This window comes from Eleginops maclovinus, chromosome 3 (genome assembly GCF_036324505.1).
Source record: "Eleginops maclovinus isolate JMC-PN-2008 ecotype Puerto Natales chromosome 3, JC_Emac_rtc_rv5, whole genome shotgun sequence".
NCBI classification, from domain to species: domain Eukaryota; kingdom Metazoa; phylum Chordata; class Actinopteri; order Perciformes; family Eleginopidae; genus Eleginops; species Eleginops maclovinus.
The window spans coordinates 12,319,480-12,341,784 of NC_086351.1; the positions used below are offsets into that span (position 1 = coordinate 12,319,480).

The 22,305-nt window shown below is 41.7% G+C and overlaps 1 protein-coding gene across 1 annotated transcript; it reads left to right on the forward strand.

Annotated features, from left to right (window-relative positions):
* The first annotated feature begins 154 nt into the window (after nucleotides 1-154).
* mindy3 (MINDY lysine 48 deubiquitinase 3) lies at nucleotides 155-21,734 on the forward strand. Its single transcript, XM_063879461.1, has 16 exons — nucleotides 155-310; nucleotides 771-1,054; nucleotides 1,370-1,449; nucleotides 1,632-1,692; nucleotides 1,787-1,981; nucleotides 2,173-2,224; nucleotides 2,946-3,060; nucleotides 3,807-3,880; nucleotides 4,003-4,082; nucleotides 4,327-4,397; nucleotides 6,829-6,909; nucleotides 14,623-14,695; nucleotides 16,738-16,810; nucleotides 18,929-19,016; nucleotides 19,873-19,944; nucleotides 20,901-21,734. The coding sequence occupies exons 2-16, from the start codon at nucleotides 961-963 to the stop codon at nucleotides 21,048-21,050; spliced, it is 1,359 nt and encodes a 452-aa protein (XP_063735531.1). The 5' UTR covers nucleotides 155-310; nucleotides 771-960; the 3' UTR covers nucleotides 21,051-21,734.
* The last annotated feature ends 571 nt before the right edge of the window (nucleotides 21,735-22,305 follow it).

Here is a 22,305-nt window from a genome sequence, read left to right on the forward strand (position 1 = left end):
AAATTAGTTTCTCCGAAGAAGGGATTTTTTAAGGCGGGCTTTAAATGAATAAAACGGTTTCCTGTTGGTGGGCGGGTGCTCGATATGATAGACAAGTCTTTAGCCCAATGAGGTGCCGCGTTGAGGATGAACCCCTCAACGCCTCTGGAACTTTCTGGATTTCAACCAATGGGCAGTCACGTCAAATGTACGCACAGTTTTTTTTACACTTCTGTTGTAAATAAACGAATGACAGAGACGCTTCTGATAGTTAAATTGCTACCAAAATATATAACCACAACGGAATCGCATTCCTCGACTGTGTGCCAAGGTAATTAAGCTTGAACGTTATCTAACTAATGGCAATCAGTATGCATTTATAAAGCAGCAATCGGCATTGATGTAGTGGGAGAGGTAATTGAATGACAATGCAATGAAAGATTAGCTGCTAGTAGTAAAGCTAATGCTAACTGCTGACATTACCAATTGAACTCCGCTTCTCTCTCAGCTCTTTAAACAGTTTGCAAGGTAACAACACCGCAACAGCATATGCTTTCTATTACCCTTCTTCTGTCGGCACTTTTATTAATAACTATCCGTTGTAACGAAACGTTATGTCACGTTAAACCCAACGATTAGCTTTATCGCTTATTTATAAAACGGTCGAGTAGTGTTATTTGGTATTACGCTGATGTGATGTGTTAACCTGCTATATCGCCCCATTGTTGTTAATGCGGTCCCTTTTTATAAACTGTACCCTTAGCACATCTCTCTGTTCCTTTACTTTGCAGGCTGTTGCGGCTAAGTTGATGTCATTCCTACCCACCAGTTTGCTCCCATTGACTGGTAACTTGTGGCCAATGCCACAGGCTCTACCTTCTGAGAGAAGCGGGCAATCAACTTTGGAAAGAGTTCCCAAGCTAGCCTTAACAGACCGATCGTGTCCCCTCGTGGCTGTTGGACTGAAGAGGGAAAATTGTCATGTCGGAGTTAAATAAAGAGGTGGTGGATTTGGTTTGGGGGAGACCCTCCAGTGGAGGAGTTTCTGCCTCCATCTTCCGCAGATGGACCCAAGGTATGATGCTTTGTCTTAGTATGATGATATGAATGAAATTGTTTTTGCAGGAAAGAATGAGAAGATATTCCACTGTTGTTAGGCTGAGAGCCAAGTATATACAGGTTTTTGAGCTAACCAGAGTAACCACAATCAACTTATTCTGTTGAATTCTCCTCTATAACTGATGGTCAGATAAGCATATCATGTTGTTTTTGATCTGTGAACATGCTTACACTTGTAGCCGTATAAAGTCTGCATGGTGTCTTCAAAAATACCTCATCTGTTCTTACTGTGATCATTTGTAAGGTTGTCTTGTCTGTGTTTTTATTGCAGGATTTGTTTATTGTGAGAATGAGCAAACAGCACTGGAGCAGTTTGAAGGAGGGCCGTGTGCTGTCCTTGCACCTGTCCAGGTATGGCCTAGTTCAACATCCTTTGAGGTTCAAAGTTAATTGTACATCACAGGGTTGCCGAACAAATGTAATGTGCATACAGTAAAACAAATAAAAGTCAGTTTGGCTGAACTATGTTTACAATTAAAAGTTAGCATATACCATATTGCAAATGTGTATACCAAGTGTGTTGTTCTTTTCAGGCTTTCCTGCTAAAGAACATTATTTTCAACAGAGAAAGCTCGAACTGGAGACAGATGACAGGTAGACAGAAAAGTCCAAAGCATTGTTTTTCTGTTGTTTTATGTAGTTGTATGGCTTGGTTAAACCATGCATATTGAATGTTTGTGTCTGTTAGAAGAGGAGCAAAAAATAGCCCTGTGTTCCACGCTGAGTGAAATCCTGGAGTCTGCCTGCTCCAGCCCCTCCACAGGGTTCTGCCTGGTGAACTGGGCCAAGGGACAAAGCCCGCATAGCAGCACACAGTCACAGTCGCAAACACAGGACATGCCAGTGCCACAGAGCAGCCAGCCTCCACAGGAACAGCAACCCAGTGAGTCCTACATCTGTCATATTTAGAATAAAAGTGCACAGACCTGTTTTTATTTTCCTAAGCCTGCTTTACCAATAATGATACAAAATACTAAACTGAAATAAAAGACTAAACTAGATTAACTATTTTACTGTAGGTCGATTTTTCTGTGCCATGCTCTAATACTACTGTGTGTGTTTTCTTGTGCCAAGCTGCTTTGGCTGCCGAAGACCTTGGCTTTGAGCGATTTCACGGTGTTCTCCAGTAAGTAAAACGTAATATTCTCACCACAGCACAACACCTTGCATCTTTAGAATCATTACCCTCTTCCTCGAAGCAGATCATCTTGTTATTAAATAATGCTGTGGGTTTCTGACGGGGTTAAGACCTTACAAATTCTTGTGTTACATTTGCCAATATTCAGTACTTGGATAGAGACCTACATATTTGTTAGAAGATAGTAACGGCAGAGGAAGGGGGGGGGTTGATTAATTTAGTCTGCAAGAATTGGCTCCCAGATTGAATTAGCTATTTCACTCTGCTTATAAATTGCTGACCAAGCACTTTCACAGATTGCCTAATAAAAAAAATTCTACTACCTTTTAACACGCATACTGTCCGTCACAAACTAAGTGTATGCAAGGCTGCTTTTGCCAGAGGAATATTGGAATTCCATCACACAGTCTGCTGGCAGCTGAGACCACAGTCAGCAAAAAGCAGTGCTGACTCACAAGGAAGAAGTGGAAGAAGTGCATGCTAACTAAGACAGAGAACTCCACTCGCAAGCTTTCCAGGGTGGAGCAAAGGAGGGTAGTGCCTCCAAAAACACAAGAACACATTTTCTTCTTTGCAATTTGATGCGTTTATTTGATTTCTTCCCCGTTATGAAAGTTATCACTATAATTCATACATCAGTTGTACTGATCCTGGATCCCAACAAATCTGTCTTTCATAAATCCGCTTTATGTGTGTTCCCTTCCTGCAGTAAGCGGACTGTGATGTCAGTGTCTGGTCTCAGAGAGGAGGTGTTGTCTCTCTGCCACACCTGGAGGGGGTGCTGTGGAGTCTTGCTTTTCCTCTACTCTGTCATCCTCACTAAGGTAATAAGAAGCAGAGGTGGAAAAAGTACTCAGAACTACTTACTCAGAAGTAAAAGTCCTGCATTCAAAATGTTACTCAAGTAGAAAAGTATTGGCATCAAAACATACTTAAAGTACAGAAAGTAAAAGTACTCATTGTGCAGATCGGCCCATTTCAAATATGTGTTATATTTTTTTATTATTATTATTGATGCATTAATGTGTTATGAAAGCTGGTAAAGGTGCAGCTAATTTAATGACTTTGTATACTACAGGGTAGCTCGTGTATTTACTCCAGCTGTAACTTAAGTCTTATTTAATTGTTGTTTATATTTTATATCATGAATCCAAATCTGCAAAGTAACTTAAGTAATGAATAAATAAATGTAGTGGAATAAAAGTACACAATTTACCTCTGAAGTGGAGTAGAAGCAGCAAAAAATGTTAATATTCAAGTAAAAGTACAAGTACCTCAAAATTGTACTTAAGTACCATACTTGAGGTAATCTACTTAGTTACAAGTAGTTACACCACTAATAAGAAGAAATAGCAACATAGAGGGAAGATATAAATATAAAATACTGATTGGCAGTACTGAAATTGGTGATGTCTCTATTCTTGAAGTGGTAATTAAAATAAGACGGCTTTTAAACACGTAAAAATATGTTTTATTAATAAGCTTTTAATCATGGTGTTATGTCTATTGAAGTACTTTTTTCTGTCTGATCATCAATGTCAAATTAAATGCAGACTTCCGTTCTGTACAGGGCATAGAGAATATAAGAAATGAGATCCAGGACACAATGGAGCCTCTCATAGACCCTGTGCATGGCCATGGCAGGTAAAAAAAAACCCCACCTCACTTAGGTTGACGACTGACAGAATTTTTTTTGTGGTAAAGGTTACAGGATGTTTTATGTTGTCTCAAAGTGCTGATGTCTCCTATCTTATCTTTCTTATCAGCCAGAGCCTGGTGAATCTCCTTGTAACTGGCCATGCCGTCTCTAATGTTTGGGATGGAGACAGGGAGTGCTCTGGCATGAGTAAGACTTGCACAAAATTACAGCGCAGCCACACAGACGCGCCACATTCACACAACAGATGCATGCACAAATATCCCACACGCAGAACTCAGTTTAGTTTGCCCCAGATTTTAACCATACCCAGTAGAGGGCAATAATTCTTACATCCCACATCAGTGAACAAAAGGCAACAATTAAATGCCAATTTGATGTAATTTAACTAATTCTCATGTTGTTGCTGTTTATTTTCTCCCTGTGCTGATAGAACTTCATGGTATTCATAAACAGGCATCAGTGGGCTTCCTCACGCTTATGGAATCACTACGCTACTGCAAGGTAAAGACGCATACATGACCTAAAACATTAAGCAAAAGTATAAACATATTGTCCAAAGGTTCATGACAAATAGAAACGTGTGTATAAGCTAAGAGTGTTTAGAATACAAATAAACAAAGGTTTGGTATTGTGTCTCTGAGATGCAGGACATACAGTGGTATGCAAAAGTTTGGGCACCCCTCTGAGATTTCATGACAATTTGCTTTTCCTTTATAATAGAAGATCACAGCAACAACATTTGTTTTCCTACAAAGATGTAGACGTTTTAGTGTTTTCCAGACCAAAATTCTTAGGGTAGCATTACATAGTTTTATTATAATAAAATAAAATGCAAAAAATGGGATGTGCAAAAGTTTGGGCACCCTTATAAATAGCATTCATTTCAACACCTGTACGGATTTATAGCTGACAGGTTGCTGCACAAAATTGCTTTGATTAGCTCATTAGACCTTCAATTACAAAGACAGGTGGAACCAATCATGAAAAAGGCTATTTAACATAGGTAATAGCTGGCTGTGCCTGGCCTAGGTTCTTTCTTAGGGAGTGGCAAGATGGGGACCTCAAAACAACTCTCCACTGACCTGAAAGCTAAGATAATCCAACATTATAAATTAGGAGAAGGGTACAAAAAATTATCTGACAGGTTTAAACTGTCTGTCTCCACAGTCAGAAACGTAGTTGTGAAATGGAAGGCCACAGGAACAGTCCGTGTGAAGGAAAGATGTGGTAGGCCGACAAAAATAGGGGAAAGGCACAGGCGAAGGATGGTGAAAATGGTCACAGAGAAGCCACAGACCACCTCCAGAGAACTACAACAACATCTGGCTGCTGATGGTGTAGTTGTTCACCGTTCCACAATCCAGCGTACTTTGCACCAGGAAGAGCTCATTGGAAGGGTGATGTGCAAAAAGCCTTTCCTGAGTGTTAATCACAAGAAGAGTCGCATGAGGTATGCAAAAGCACATCTGGACAAGCCAGAAGCATTTTGGAACAAAATACTGTGGTCAGATGAGACCAAGATTGAGTTATTTGGTCATAACATGAACAGGTATGCATGGCGAAAAAAACACACTGCATTCAATGAAAAGAACTTGTTGCCCACTGTAAAATTTGGTGGAGGATCTATCATGTTATGGGGCTGTGTGGCTAGCACAGGTACTGGAAAACTTGTTAAAGTTGAGGGCCACATGAATTCCTTACAGTACCAGGAGATTCTTGACAAGAATGTTCTAGAGTCAGTCACAAAGTTGAAGCTACGCCGGGGTTGGATTTTTCAGCAGGACAATGATCCTAAGCACCGATCAAAATCCACCAAGGAATTCATGCAGAAGCACAGGTACAATGTTCTGGAATGGCCATCCCAGTCCCCAGACCTTAACATCATTGAAAATGTATGGATTTATTTGAAGAAGGCTGTCCATGCACGGAGGCCAAGAAACCTGACTGAACTGGAGACGTTTTGTGTGGAAGAATGGGCCAAAATACCACCTGCCAGGCTTAAGGGACTTGTCTGTGGCTACAGGAGGCGTCTACAGGCCGTTATTGCAGCAAAAGGAGGCAATACTAAATATTAATGGAATTATTTCTTAGGGGTGCCCAAATTTATGCACATGCCTATTTTTGTTTGAATGCACATAAACATGTTTCTGTTTGACCAATAAAAGTTATTTCACTACTGAGATGTTTCTGTTACCATAAGGTATAACATATGTTAAAATGAAGTTGCTGCTTCAAAAGCTCAGCAAGTGACAAACTGATGCAGTGGTTTTCCTAAGGGGTGCCCAAACTTTTGCATACCACTGTATCCATTGTGTGAACACAGACCACAGGGAGAGCTACCGTGTGATAATATGTGCTTGGACCAAACTGATTAACTGTCCCCCTCTCCCACTACATACTTTTTTGGCATGATAAAAACATGTCATCTGACAAACTTAAGAAACAGGAATCTTAGATATGTATTTATCATTGCCAAAATGAACATTTCCAAAGAAAGCTAAGACACGAACTCCTAAAATAGGCAGCAAGCAGCTATGAAAGCTTTAAAAGCAAGTTGATGTTGCCAAAGATCTGGTAAGAGTGATTTTAGACCAACTCTTATTAAATAAGGAGAGGTCTGTTCATACTACACTTTTAATATATTTGGGTTATTGTTTTTGTATGGCAATCAAGCTCCATATAAAGAAGAGCCAACAGCTAATCAGAATTTCCAGCTGAAAATGAGTCGGATGTAACATAGATGATATACATTTCATAACAGGAGAATTCAGTATCCATATACACTGACTTGAATTATCTTGTTTAAAGTGAGACAGAGGGGGGAAGGAAGTAATTTATTCACTTCATGAAAATGTGTGTGTTATTTATACTAAACAATTGACTGAAAATAGAAATTCATTTGTAACGCATTCCTTTTGTGTGTGTGTTTCAGGTTGGAGCATTCCTGAAGTCTCCAAAGTTCCCTATTTGGATCCTTGGCAGTGAAACTCACCTCTCTGTGTTTTTTACCAAGGCAAGTTCAATACAGTCATCCATAAGCAGCAACACATATTTCACGCACACAGACACGGTGTGTAACACAAGCCAGAGTCCTCAGCAGCTTTGAAAAACCAAAATATAGAATGTGCTTAACAGATTTAATACAGTGCAGGTCAAATATCAATGTGGGGGAAAAGAGGAGGCAGCAAGGGAGGGGAAGGGGAAAATGAGTGCTGGAGATAGTCATATATGGCCTGTGCTGTTTCTTGGCTTTTCACCTATCCAGCTTTCAGGGGGGAAAAGCTTGGTTACCAAAAGAAACTTAACAAATGCAGACACACACTTCATCATTATGCCCTTTCTTTGTCATTCTCACGCGCATGAAAACACACAGTGTATAATTTTCTGTGATCAACTAAACAATGTTTTGTTTATAATATGTGACCATGGTGCATCCTGCTGAGTTTGGACTCCAGTGAAGAGCCTCCAATGACTGTCAGGTTCATTTCAGCTATACGGATCACACGTGTTTCTTTCCTGGAACTTGTTCATAAGAACATGTTTATCTTTGTCCCGGGAAATAAGGAGCACCAGAAACAACACAGAGCAACTAAAAAAAAACAAACGGTTGCTTCGTGTTTATCTTTGGAGTTCTACAGCTTTTTCATAAATCTTAAGAAAAGTGAGATTGGACTAAGATTCAAACACATAAGATTGGTTTGAAAAATAATTTAGTATAGAACCAAACCACAAACTTATTGACTGAATACATGTTGGATCATAAAGGAGATGGTGGGACATATCAGACAGGACAAAAATCAAGGCTCCTGTCTCCATTAAGGATCTTTTCCCCTTACTGATTTTTAGGTCATTTCTCTGCTTTTATACGTAACCACATTGACAGCAATTAGCACGCATATGTTGGTTAATTTCCTTTCCCCGGTTTTAGTAGTTGGTAATCTTACTGTTGTTTACAAGGGTTTGAGTCGAAGGGACTGCTCTTTACAAGTTGTTGCATTCTGGCTCGTGTGTGAAGGAAGTACTCCATCAGAGTAGGTAGATTTTTAGAGGAAAGGAATAACAGTTCGGGAAACTCTGAAACCAGGATCATGTGGTCAAAATGCAGGAAAAAAGATCCAGACTTCCTAAAAGTGTTCTTGGAAAGAGGACTACAAGATCCTTCTTCTACCAGCTCAGATATTCACCATGTCCTAAGGTATAATGCACATGCTGATTGAGGTCAACCCTGTTGTTGTACCTAACAGAAACTTTGAATCATCAGATTCCTGTGTGTTTGGGTGTGTACACACTCACCCAGTTTGCACCCAGACATGCATGTTTATCATCTCTATCAGTGAACATGCAACGTGATACATTGCTGTAGCCGATGAAGTAAAGCTGGCAGGTTTGGTTGTAGCAAATCGATTCTTCCTGCTGTTGTGAAAATGGCACCAGAGAGGACGAAAAATCACAGGCAATCATCTCCATCATAACGCCACACCCTTCCTATACCATTGATTAAAAGCTCTGTTACATGCATGCATCTCAGGCCTGCTAGCCGAGTGGATCATATGTTGGAGCAGTGATGAACCAAAGTCGTCATGCAACTCCCCCGGCACTGGTGACATGTTCACATATTCACACATACAATCTGACTCATACACACACATTCCAGAGCACAGGGAACATAATCCTGATTAGCATTGGGGTTGTGTATGTGGCTTCAGGTGGAAGGCTTCCTGTAGGGAATGTGATTCCTGACTTTCCATCTGGATCCATTTGTCCCACTGGAGACTTTGAGCAGACTTGAGCACACACATGCATGCATATGGACTGACGTACATGGCTGACGCTACACTATGCCTCTTTAACTTTGAGTCAAGCTGAAGGAGACATGGGGCAATGCTGACAGAGCGCACTCACTTTGACCCCCATCCTCCTTGAAAGGTATTCAATATATGGGGCTCATTTGAAGCTGTAATTTCCCAGGCTTGGTGATACAAAAATACACGCTACCTGGTTATGTTGCTTTTAGCTCCTTTTTTTTTAGAACCATCCCCACAAAAGCAGAAAACCTGATCCCTGCCTCTGATGTGTCAGCGGCTCCTTCTGTCTGCCTTTGGGGACGGGTGTGTATTCCCCGGAGTCGCTGTCGGTGTGTGACTGTGGCTTTCAGAGCATCAGCTAAATGGCATTAGTGTTTTTTTATCTAATCTACCTACACAAAGGCCATTCCACCATCACTACCCACAACACCCCCCACACTCTCAGGTGTGTGTGTGTGTGTGTGTGTGTGTGTGTGTGTGTGTGTGTGTGTGTGTGTGTGTGTGTGTGTGTGTGTGTGTGTGTGTGTGTGTGTGTGTGTGTGTGTGTGTGTGTGTGTGTGTGTGTGTGTGTGTGTGTGTGTGTGTGTGTGTGTGTGTGTGTGTGTGTGTGTGTGTGTGTGTGTGTAATGGGATCTGTTTTTGGAAAATAGTTTGTGGGATGCCTGCGGAAGGAGGGATGGGGAAGAGAGAGAGTGAAGGAGAAGAAGGATGGGTGATGGATGAGACGAATCATGCGGTTCTTCCTTCCTTCCATCTCTTGTCTTTGAAGCAACTATCCACTCCAGTGTACTGCAGATTGTTTGCCCAAGTAAAGAAGTTCATTGGGTATCTCAGCCAACCTCTTCAGATTATTGGTCCCTTACGGGAAGGAAATAGGAAGAAAGGAAGTAGAAAAGGAAGGATGCACTTTAAAGAGTGGTGCGGTGGTCATTTGGGGAAGGAGGGGGGTGATCCCCCTGTGACTCTTCTCATCACTCTTTCCTCTCCCATGCTGAGTGATGAGGTTCACAGACTGTATCTCTACTTCTCTAGGGAGGTGTGTGTGTGTGTGTGTGTGTGTGTGTGTGTGTGTGTGTGTGTGTGTGTGTGTGTGTGTGTGTGTGTGTGTGTGTGTGTGTGTGTGTGTGTGTGTGTGTGTGTGTGTGTGTGTGTGTGTGTGTGTGTGTGTGTGTGTGTGTGTGTGTGTGTGTGTGTGTGTGTGTGTGTGTGTGTGTGTGTGTGTGTGTGTGTGTGTGTGTGTGTACAGTAGTCGTGTTCAGGGTCAGTCATTTACTAGAGGGGAGAGCAGCCGCTGTGGCGCTTTGTGTCCCTTAAGACTCCGGCTCCTGTCTGAAAATGTCCTTCATGGACTGGTAAAGAGCAGGAACCTATAATGCAAGGACATGTATGTGAGTTACCTCAGTGAGGCCTTATTGGCAAAACCACAGCAAAATAACAGTATTGCCAATATATCTTTGATGGTCATATTTAATAATGACATAAGTAATATTTGTGTGATAAAATATGTCAGACTCGAGGTTAATTTACTCCCTGTCCACTGGCTTTCTCCCGCTAATTGAGTTTACAAAGATGTCAAAGAAAGTAATGTTGAGTTTAGAGTATTATATCAAATAATTTGTACGCGGTAAGTGAAAAATAAATAAAAAGCATTGTCAAAAAAGAGCTCCTATTATGATGATATGACAAAATCACACATAAAGTTATCACACTGTAAATCATGTTCCATTGTTATGTATGCATTAGACCAACTCTCAGTATTTCTGAAACAAACTAAAGCTTGTAGTCCCAAATAGTATTAGTTTTTACTCACAACTTGGTCCGAATAATTCATTTAGAAAAAATAACATTTGGAAATGTAACTTGATATATCTGCACAATATGACGCCAGTAAGCTTATATACATTAATAGGAAGGAACGTTTGTTCTTTCCATTTCGTATAATCGGAGGGTGGGAGCCTCACAAAGCGGTGTACATTAACAGTCATTAATAATCTGTGACAGGTCAGACCATGGGACATTGTATCAGGATGAAAAGTTGTCTGTGTCCGTGTGTGTGTGCTGCATTATTCTTCCTTTTCCCCTGTGTGTCATTTTCTGTTATAGGAGCCATCATTACGCTCTGTAACTATCCTCTGGTGTCACCTCTCTTTTATGGTGAGACACAGCCTTTCTCATCAAAGACAGCTCCATAAATCACTACTTTGTCCTGTGTCACACCTGAAACACTTGCTACTGGGTTATTGCAGACACTCCTTATGGAGCAGGAGAGATAGGTTTTCCATTGTTTTCTGTACTCCTAGTCACATGCGACAGAGGTTAGTTAAGGTGAATAAAAAAAACTTGCTTGCACTCTACATAACGAGCCATCACACACAGACTCCCTCCTCAGCCTGTCATGTAGCTGGGCTGTCGCTGCCTGCTTGGAACAAGGCAGGAGACACTGTCCGAGACCTCTGCTTTGTTGTCCTGAAACCGATCCTCCAGATGCACTCTATGGCCACTCAGAGCCTCTCAGCACACACAATAGCTCTTTGGCTGGACCGGAGGGAGAGAAAGAGTAACCCTAGTAAAGTACCCTGCCTACCTGTCCTTCCTGAAGTACCTACCTGCATGGTGAGATAAAGGACAAAGGGGGGGAAGGCGGAATGGAAGAAAAAGTCAAGGGTTGGAAGGAAGGAAATACTCAAAGTAGAGTAGCTCCTTAGTGCAGCTTGTAAGGGATAGAATAGGGCAAGAGAATGAACAAGAGAGGAAAAGGGCCTGATTGGTTTGAGTTGTCAACTTAAGAGAGCCACAAAGTCTAGGGACAAGAGTGCAACAGCAGAGCATATGGCTAAAGCTGAAGGTTTATGTAATGGACAGCAAAACTTCCCCAGAAAGATGCACATGGTAAAGAGGTTGCAAAACAAGATTGGTTCTTTATAACACAAACACTGTCTTTCACTACAATACAGTGCAGAGTTAATATTTAGCTATGGACAAGTGTGGATGATACTGGAGTCTTAACTCGTAAAGTTAACTAAAAGGTGGACATTTAATCGAAAAGCCTGTTTCTTGTCAGTTAAACTGTTAAATCTTGTGAAAGATCACGTGATAGTATCAAAAATGTATTGTTGTTTTGCTCAGAGCAAATGAGCAGCGTTTCTTTTTGTATTACATCATAGTGTGGTGCGTTCAGGTGCGTTGGCTTGATTTTGCTCTTTGGGTATAAAAGTGTGTGTGTGTGTGTGTGTGTGTGTGTGTGTGTGTGTGTGTGTGTGTGTGTGTGTGTGTGTGTGTGTGTGTGTGTGTGTGTGTGTGTGTGTGTGTGTGTGTGTGTGTGTGTGTGTGTGTGTGTGTGTGTGTGTGTGTGTGTGTGTGTGTGTGTGTGTGTGTGTGTGTGTGTGTGTGTGTGTGTGTGTGTCATTGTACTGCATCAGTGTGAATGTTTTTGGTCATTGAAAGAACAGGATGCCGGCTTGTTAGAGTATAAACAAACACAAAATGCTGAGATACAAAAAATTGCACTTACACACACACACACACACACACACACACACACCTTCCCTGTGGAGTGTGTTAGCTCCATGACATGTTTTCCAACTCAGCAGCATCTTCCTCAGGCCTCTAATAAAACGCAGATCAAAGGCAGCCAGGCAGACCTGTCATCACACACACACACACACAATTACATAATTTCTGCTTCCATTGTGCTTGTATGTGCATCATCTTATTCACACGTGAGTCATTATCTTTTCTGTGTGTTCATTAGCCTCATTTTAGCGGATATGGTTTGGAAGTAATAGTATGTTTTGTGTTGTTTTGCTTGTTCATTACCACTTGTGAGCGTTTGTCTTCCAGTAAAGTGTGGACTTCTTGTAACTCTGGTATTACCAGGTGATTCACACACAATGCGTCCATCTTCTTTTGAAGATTATAAACTGTGTCAGGCGAGCGTTGTGTCACAAGGCACATTGGACTAGTCGTGTGATTGTTTATGACAGCTTAAGATCGATTTGGCTTCCCGTGACTTTGGAAAGGGGAACATTTCTTCTTAGTTTAAGTAAACTATTAATAAATAACAATGGCAATGTGTTTAGTTCTTATAAAAACAGGTCATGTTTCAAGACACTCGCGTCACTGTTGATCCTACATTTATGTGTGTCTTCGTACTGCAGCTAGGCAACTACCGGTATTCTTTTTGAGCACTTTATTCCTCCCGAGACACCATAATGACCCTTGTCCACCCCTGTAAGTGAAACACGGACATATGTAGCTAATGACAAATGTACCGTCAGATTTATGGAGCCTGTAATGTTAACACACCGAGACCCTGCTGTACTCTGTGTGACAGAACCGTGTGTGAGCGCGTGTTCCCCGGCCAAGGCCTGTTTTTCTTTGCATCTGAAGAGCCGGCAGCTGGGAGTCATCTCTTTTTTCGATGTGTCCAGCTGAACCCCTCTCTCTCCCCCCTTCTCTTTCCCTGAGTAAGTCCTAAATACGGTAATAAGTGGACCGTGAAACCCAAGCAGTCTGCATGGATCTGAGGCTCAAGCTTTAATAAAATCCAGCTAAAGGAGATGAGCAGGGTTCACTCGCCCTCTCAAAACATTGTATGTTTGTTCAGCGCTTTGTTGTCATAAATAACCTCACTCTCTCACTCACAAGAAAGAACTGTGAGAACCCCCTGACGTGTGTGTGTGTGTGTGTGTGTGTGTGTGTGTGTGTGTGTGTGTGTGTGTGTGTGTGTGTGTGTGTGTGTGTGTGTGTGTGTGTGTGTGTGTGTGTGTGTGTGTGTGTGTGTGTGTGTGTGTGTGTGTGTGTGTGTGTGTGTGTGTGTGTGTGTGTGTGTGTGTGTGTGTGTGTGTGTGTGTGTGTGTGTGTGAGAGAGTGAGAGATAAAGCTAAAGAGCCATCTTTTTTGAGAAGTATCTCATTTCATCCTCTCTTGGAGACACACATCCCTTCTATCTTCTCTGAGATTCTTGAACTTTTGTCAGAGGTTATATGCATTTCATTTTGAACTATGACACCTTTGCTATCCTTATCATTGTTTCCTTGCAGTTTAATTTACAAAACTGATGGTTTATCCAGCAGTTGAACTTACTCAAAGTGCTTGCCAAGATCTGTCAGTTAGTCCTGATTATAATCTCTTAATTGAGTATATAAATCGTACAACAAGGGATGACCGATGCACGCCTTTGGAAGGTTTATACTCTGAGGCAGTCACAGACAAAAACAATTCAAATGCAGACATTGGATAAATGTGAGTTTAGGAGAATTGTTATGCTCCTAGATGAGCACTTTGGTTGAAGCATGCTGAGGTGTAAAGAAAATAAGGAATTGTTCCTTTAATCAGCTTCTACATCGTATGCCAGTTTTAAGGGCCATCACCCTCTTTTTCTTACATTTACACACACACCACCTTTCTGATTTCTAAACTTCACCTACAAACAAACAAACACTGAGCTTGTCATAAATCACTGGCTGTATGTGTAAGACTTCATTCCCTGATTGTGTGTTTGGAGTGAAAACAAGCCGTCAAACGTTATCAGCACATCAGTTAGTAACCCGATGCATTCCGGTTTGCACTGGCCCCTTAGATTACACACCGTCACACACATGTACAATGCACATAAGCTGTGCATCAGACACTGCTGTTAGTGGTCGTGCTGTTTGTTGACGAGTGTAAACTTTAGTCTGTTGTGCATTAGTGCTGATAAACCTTGACCAAAGATGTAGTTTGGGTATGGGTTCTAAAATGTCAGCCCTGATGAAACCACATTCTTCCTTAATATGATCTAATCCCTCCTCCCTGCTTTATTCTCCCTGTTGTCTTACTTTAGTCACAGATCTCTATGTGGTTACTTTTAAGTGCACAATTTTCCTCTTTTTTCCTTTCTAACAAGAACTTCCTGTCTTTTTGTTTCCCCTTCCTTATAGGAGATGTCCCTGGTGGGTCCAGAGTCTCCATCAGAACAAGCAAGGAGGGTCTTCCATTCATTCGACCCTGAAGGTAATGAACAACAAGTCTTTGTAATGAGAAAATTCTCTTTATTTTTTTCTCCCACAGTACACCCCCTGCTCACCTTTTTTTCGATAGACCATCACACTTTATTTGCTCATTAGTGCACCAGCTATGAGAACACCCCAAACTTTAATTAATCCAAACTTTAATTCTAACACAGCTACACACGCCCAATCTGAGCAAACAATATCCTGGCCCTGTTGTCGTCCCCTTCCCTTCTTCGAAGTGTGCTCTTCCTCTCTTGTTTCTTGTCTCCAATATGTTTTTCCTCCAAGCGTAACAAGGGTCTGTTTCTCTGCTCTCATCTCCACTGTTGTTGTTTAGGTTGGTGAGATCAGCTCCTCTCTTACAGCTGAGTCAACCATCCTGCTCCTTCCCCTCTCCTCCTCGTTTTTCCTAAACCTCTTTTCTTGTCACTTCCAGGGTACTGGGGTAAAAGGCAAGTGGAAGGAAACAGAATGAAACAATAGAAAGTTAAAGAGGCATGAAAGACTGTCATGTTAGATGAACTAAGAGTTGCAAGTCTGCGGCATTCGTTTATGCAGCCTCAAAATCCTACTGTGGGATGTTCGTCTGTGTTCATGAGTACTCAGAGACAAGAAAGAGCATTTAACTGAAACATTTAGTACTAACAGCTGTTGTGTAATGTTTTTGTTCTGTTGTCGAGACAGAAGAAGGGAGGGAGATGCAGAGATGTTGCGAGTTGCACTCAACATATGCATGTTCACATCACACACTTCCAGCTGAGTGTGTAGCTGAGGACCGGACGAAATCCCAGTTGTAACACATACCATGAAATGTGTGTGTTTTTGTTGTGAAATGAAGTGTGCTGTTCTCTGTCGCCATAAATACCATTATTTACTATCAGGCTCATAGAAAAAACATGCTGATATGTAGACATCTGTTGTGTGGTGCGATGCAATATGAGATAAATCCCACCCGCTGAACGCCATTGTTTTTCACAAAATATATAAAATGAGCGAATCATAATTTGTCTTTTCCTGATGAATAGGGAAAAGCTTTCCACATTCACTTCCACCATCATCTGCCATGGTCTTTTCTCACACACACTTGCAAAGACATACACAAACGCACATGCAGGAGCTGCAGTAGGTGCATCCACCAGCATAAATATACACACATGCAGGGAAGATGCATTGAACATGACACACATATTCACCCACCGCAGTGTATACACACATGCCGTGGTAAGCAGCAAAGTTGAGTGCTGTGTAAAAGGCCAATAAATCTGTCCGTGTCGCATGTAGAGTCAGCAACAACTCCCTGTGTTGTGGAAAAGGGGCGCCAGACACATTCACACACACTGCAGTGACTCACCAGACACACACACACTGAGCAAGCAAGCCACTGTCTCAGGATGTTCCTAATTGTGTGTGTGTATGTGTGTGTGTGTGTGTGTGTGTGTGTGTGTGTGTGTGTGTGTGTGTGTACTATTTGCTCCCTGTCACACAATTGTCACTGAGAGAATAACATCTGTCTTTGAAAGAGTGAGTTGCTTAAGAGCAGACAAGCGGAGCGCTCGTCAGTTAATCTTCTTCACCGCACACTAGGGGTTGATGCATGTGTCTAAACAACCGGCCACACAGGCTCGTATGCTGGTGTTTAAATGAGACAAATCTGCAAATGCTCAGACACACACACACACACACACACACACACACACACACACACACACACACACACACACACACACACACACACACAGTCTTAAAGGCAAAAACACATGTTAATGTTTAAAGCTTCTCCTCTCAGGTAAAGCAATCATCACTGCCATGGATGGAATGTAGGTCAGATAGAAAGGACAAGGTGCGAGTGATTTTTCTCTTCTTTTTTTTTCTTTTAGTTGTGCTGGTTGGGTTTATTCCCCAGGGCCAGTGATGTAAATAGTGCGAGTGCCATATGTGTAGGTGAAGGCTTCCCCTGAAGTCTGTATTTCATGTTCTGTACGGGTCAGCCGGTGCATCAGTTTCTCTTTATGTTTCTCGCTCTCTCTCTCTCTCTCTCTCCAGATAATGGCTTCATCCCGGAATCTCTGCTGGAGGACGTGATGAAAGCCCTTGACCTTGTCTCAGAACCCGAGTAGTAAGTGTTCACATATTCAAAGCCTTATGTTTGTGTGTATTTCAGGGTGTGTGTGTGTGTGGCACCTGTAGAGCTTCTTAAGTTCTAATTTCTAAGTCACGGCCAGGCCAGGTCAGCAGCCTGCGCTCATGTTTCACTACCAGGCCACATTTAAAGTAAGACCAGAGAAAGCCCACTATAAAAGCTAAGGGGAAAAAAAGAAGGAACCAAAGAAAGTCAGAAACAGAGGCTTAGAGGGAGATCATTAACAGCAGGAAGAAAGACTGTAAGAGGGAGGAAATGCTTTAATGTGCCGCTTCAAACAGGAGCACGTTCTCATTTGAGGAACAGTCAGTCCAAACGCTGCAGCCGTGGGCCTTGGCCAAGTAACTGGACCACTGATTTGCTCTGCAGACCCCCAGATGGGCGATACATCACAACAAAACACAGCAAACTGCAGGGAGACTCCCAGTGCAAACAGGCCGGTGTCATTCCTGACCGCACAACGAGAGAGTTATTGCAGGGATTCCACCATGTTTAAAAAGTAGCATCTTAAGTACTTGGGGGGGGGGGGGGGGGTGGAATGATTAATAGGATTATCTAGCAATACTAAATGTATGGCTTTCATCACTCACTGATGATTAGGGCAAAATGTGTTCAGGCTGTATGCAACTTAGTATTCCTACATACCCCATCCCACCCATGGCTCTTCATCGTTTGCTTTGTAATGTTCGCGATAGTTCTTCACAGAGGTCGGAAGTAACTAAGTACATTTACTCAGGTACTGTAGGTAATTTTGAGATACTTGTACTTTTCTTGAGCATTTTATGCTACTTTTTACTTCTACTGCAGTACAATTCAGAGGTAAATTGTGTACTTTTACTCCACTACATTTATTTAATACTTTGCAGATTTGGATTAATGATGTGAAATATAATCAACACTTAAATCAGACTTTAGTTACAGCTGGCAACCTTCACACGCTACCCTGCAACAAAGTAATTAATTGTAATTGTAGCTGCACCTTTAACAACTTTGATTAAAATAATTATAATCAACACTTATAATAGATATTATTCTGAAATGGACCAATCTGCAGAATGAGTCATTTTACTAGTGTTACAGTACATTTTGAATGCAGGACTTTTGCTTACAGAGTATTTTTACATTTCCAAAGCACCTAATCATTTATTCAAACAATATCCTTCTTAATTTTGAGCCGGAAATACAGGAAATAATCAAAAACATGGCTTCAGTGTGACAAGCATACAAATAAGTGTCCTCAAGTCGCCTTTGGTGACATAACAGTGTCCTCAAAGTCACTCTTCCATTTATTGTTAATAGAGCAAATCCATATCCAATGCGACTTTTCAAATGACATGTTATTTATGTCTTTATCTACTACCTAAAAAAGACAATGCACAGTTACAATGATGTTCAAAGCAGGGATTCTGCGTGCACCGTCATCTTATGTCCAGTCCATTGTTGGATGAAGTCATATACTGTCAGGTAGTGGATACCGTGTAAACCAAACACAAACGATTTATTCCCCCGATCCCCATCAGCACAGATTCCTTTGCTATAAAAACAAGAGCTTATTGACCCCTGAGGAGATGTTCTCCATTTCCTTCATAGGACGCAGAAGGTTAGCTATAGAGTAGCACAGATGCTTTTAGGGATTTGTAGTGATGCTCCATGAAGCATCAGCAGGGTCACTGTCTGCTCGGTATGCCGTCGTGCTGCACATGCTACTTGTTGCATTCAGTAAGTGAAGAAAACCATGATTGCCTTCCCTCTGCCTTTTGATATAAGCCCTGTTCTCCCCTCGCTGCCTTAAAAGGGCAATTTGACCGGATTTTTTTATCACTGTGGAATAATAATAACACTGATCTAATGCGTAGGAATGTCTGGAAAGAGGTATATTTAGTTGTACTACCATCATAAACGCATGCGTCACGATCATAAATTTGACTCAGTTTGGAAACACAACATATTGCAGTTTTATCTTTTTAGCATTGATCCAATAGCTCCTATCAATTCCCCTCTCTTTTGACCAGCATGTCTTATCTCCCTCTGGATTTCTTGATGTGTTTTCCTCTGCTCACATTTTATTTATTTTCTATCTCTGTGACTTCTCAGTGTCAGCCTGGTGAAGAGTAAGCTGGATCCAGAGAGTTTGGGCATAATTCTTCTGGGCCCGTTCCTGTTGGAATTCTTCCCTGATCAGGTATTTGTGTATACGGAGGTGGAATTACAGCTCAAAGATACACACACACAGGCTGATGAATACCTAACACCAGTCGTACAATCCATATAACAGTTAAACACATGGACAAAGAGTTGTACACACACATATGGGTGACACTAATGTGTTTTTCCCAAGCATATGTGGAGCACTGTTCTAGCAAATCAAAGGTTTTTTATGCCCAAAACATTCCTGTGGTGTCTCATGTGAAATGTTATGCATGTGTGTCCAGCATCATATGACATTACTTCCAGAGGAGCTTAGAAAGAGCGGTAAGGCGCCTTTATGAGGCAGAACAAGAATGAAGACAAGAGAGGGAGAGATAGAGGGGAAACTGTGTTAAAGTGATCAGGGCTTTAGGGACTTACCAGAAAAAACGGCCCAGAGCCGCAAAGAAATTATACTACCATTAGCCAACTGGACACACACACACTCAGACACACGTGGGATTGTGGCGAGGGTTAGGGTTTCATATAGGCATATAAACACAAGAAGCTGGACACGCTCTCAGACAACACACCCTATTAGCATTCTGCACCTTTAAAGCCAAACTCATTGAAAGTGTTTTGGCTCAATGTCATTGTTCCAACGTATTTCTAGTGTTGAATGTTTTCTGGTAATTGGAGATGGGGCTTTGCTTCAGTGCACACGTTTCAATTGACCATGTGGGATTTAACATTAGGCTTTGGTTGCAGGCAGATATGTGTTGGTTTGACTTTTCAGTTCAAAAATGTTCTGCCTCTGTTCTTCTCTACCTCCGTCTCTGTGAGAAGAGTTTGCCCTGAGACTCTCTAACAACATACAATGTTTTTCACTCTGCTCATCGTCTCTGTTTCAGGATTCAGGAATCCCAGACTCATTTCCCATCTACCACTACAATGGACTTAAACAGTCCAACCACAACGAGAGGGTAATACACTATTTCATGTTTAAGATTTTTCATTGCAACTGACTGTGGTACTTTTTCAAACTCTTTCTCTCTGTGCTCTTTTTCCTGTCATCATTCACACACACACACACACACACACACAAAGTAAGAGGCGACAGGCCACTCCAAAATAAACAGTAGCTATTACAAGCATAATAGCCTGTCCGTCCATCCAGAAACCCTGGCTTAGCATCCTATTTCTCCAAGTCATTTCAACACTGAGGCCACTCTCAGCCACCACGCTGTGATAAATGTTCAAACGCAGGTCTACGAAGCAGGCTTAGTTTGATGGATGATTGTCAGTGGGTGAAGTTGGTGGCTATGCAGAAACCTGGTACTCAGGAATATCACTTTCTTCATGTGTCAACTTTGTCTAGTCTGTGAAATTGATTTTTTTCCACACTGCGACCTGAAAAGGGAATAATGGCATCATGTTGCCCACACAAAAACACACCTACACACACATGGCAGCAAGGCACCTATAAGGTTGTGATGGCAATTCCATTCCCATAGCTCCAGATGGGAATAGCAGACCTGCAGACTACATTCTGCAGCTGGTGTGTGTGTGTGTGTGTGTGTGTGTGTGTGTGTGTGTGTGTGTGTGTGTGTGTGTGTGTGTGTGTGTGTGTGTGTGTGTGTGTGTGTGTGTGTGTGTGTGTGTGTGTGTGTGTGTGTGTGTGTGTGTGTGTGTGTGTGTGTGTGTGTGTGTGTGTGTGTGTGTGTGTGTGTGTGTGTGTGTGTGTGTGTGTGTGTGTGTGTGTGTGTGTGTGTGTCATACGCTTGCATCAGTCCTTTGCATCTCACCCCTGACTCCCACCCCAGAGGAAGATGAGATTGATAGAGTTGAAACCTGTCAAATATGGCAGAAAGTGTTCAAATGTGTGTGTTTAGTTATCTCTGCGTCTACTGTGTATCGACCTACATGTGTGTGTTCTCAGGTGGAGTATGTGGAAGGTACGGCTTTGGTGCTGGGATTTGAGGACCCCATGGTTCGGACAGACGACACCCCAGTGAAGCGCTGCCTACAGACCCGGTGGCCCTACATCGAGCTGCTGTGGTCCACCGACCGCTCCCCGTCACTGAACTAGCCTGAAAGAGGGTCAGCATGCAAAGGAATGAGAATAAAAAGGGACTGAGACAAAAATGTTTGTGGACTAAACACACATGCCTGAGATCCATTCTCACTCGCACATTCCACAAAAACCCAGCTCACCTTTACAGTTCATGTCATTGTCTATTCACTATGGATTGTAATTGACACACAGGATGTTAATGATGTAATTATTTAAAAGGAAGAAAAAAAAAGACTTTTTATTTTTGCAGCTCTGCTCTTTGCCAACACCTCTGCTACAGTTAAACAGTAGACAGCCAGAACCTGTTTAGAGAGCAAACTGGTTTGGTTTAACGACTCGAGTGTATCTCTAAGACTTAAACCCCAGTACAGCCTGACTGAAACTCTACTGTTATCCCAGCTATACGACTGTTTGAGGGAAAACCTACCAAAGCCTTCCACATACAAAAACACACACACACACACACACACACACACACACACAGTCACACTCACTGATAAGCGTTTACAGCGTAAAGGGACCAACCTAGACGCAGAGAACTGGAGATTTGTACAGAGGGTTTTGTCAGTATTTTCACCAATGTGATGCTGGTTTAGGCTCTGTGTGTGTGTTTGTGCAACACACTAGGATGTTGGCCAAGTGTTCATGTATTTATTATAACACTTAAAGGTTCTGGAATAAACACTTTTTTTGTTCAAATGCTCTGTGGTGCGATTATTAGCATAGATGTCCTCTGTGTCTTTTCCTCATAAATATGCTGATCCTGACATCCAACCATCTCAGGTTTCAGGATGTCTATGGTCTGCCTGTATGCCCTTAACACTAAATCAAACACTAACTTGTTTTTTGTTCTCCCAAGGGTCTTTAAATTATTCATTCATTAAATCTCTAAGACAATGATGATGACTTGAGGTAATATATCACCCACAAAATGACAATTCCTATATCAATTTCTCACCCGGTGTCAACATAGATTCTTGTTGAAAATGTTGTTTACCAATCATCACACAATGCTGTATAATCCCAAGTGTTATTTATCCACTACTTCCCAGAAATAGCTGCATCCAGACTGATGTTTTGACATAGTTTTGCTTTTGTTAAACACAACCCCTTTTTACTTCAATAATGAAGTCATTTCTTAATATTTCTTCATTCATTGTTCACTGTAGAGGCAAGGAAGAAAAACAAAGCTGTCTTTAAGAATTCAAAGTAATGGTGTGGGGAACTGTTATACAAAAGGACTTTAAGGAAATTAAGTATGCCTTTTAAG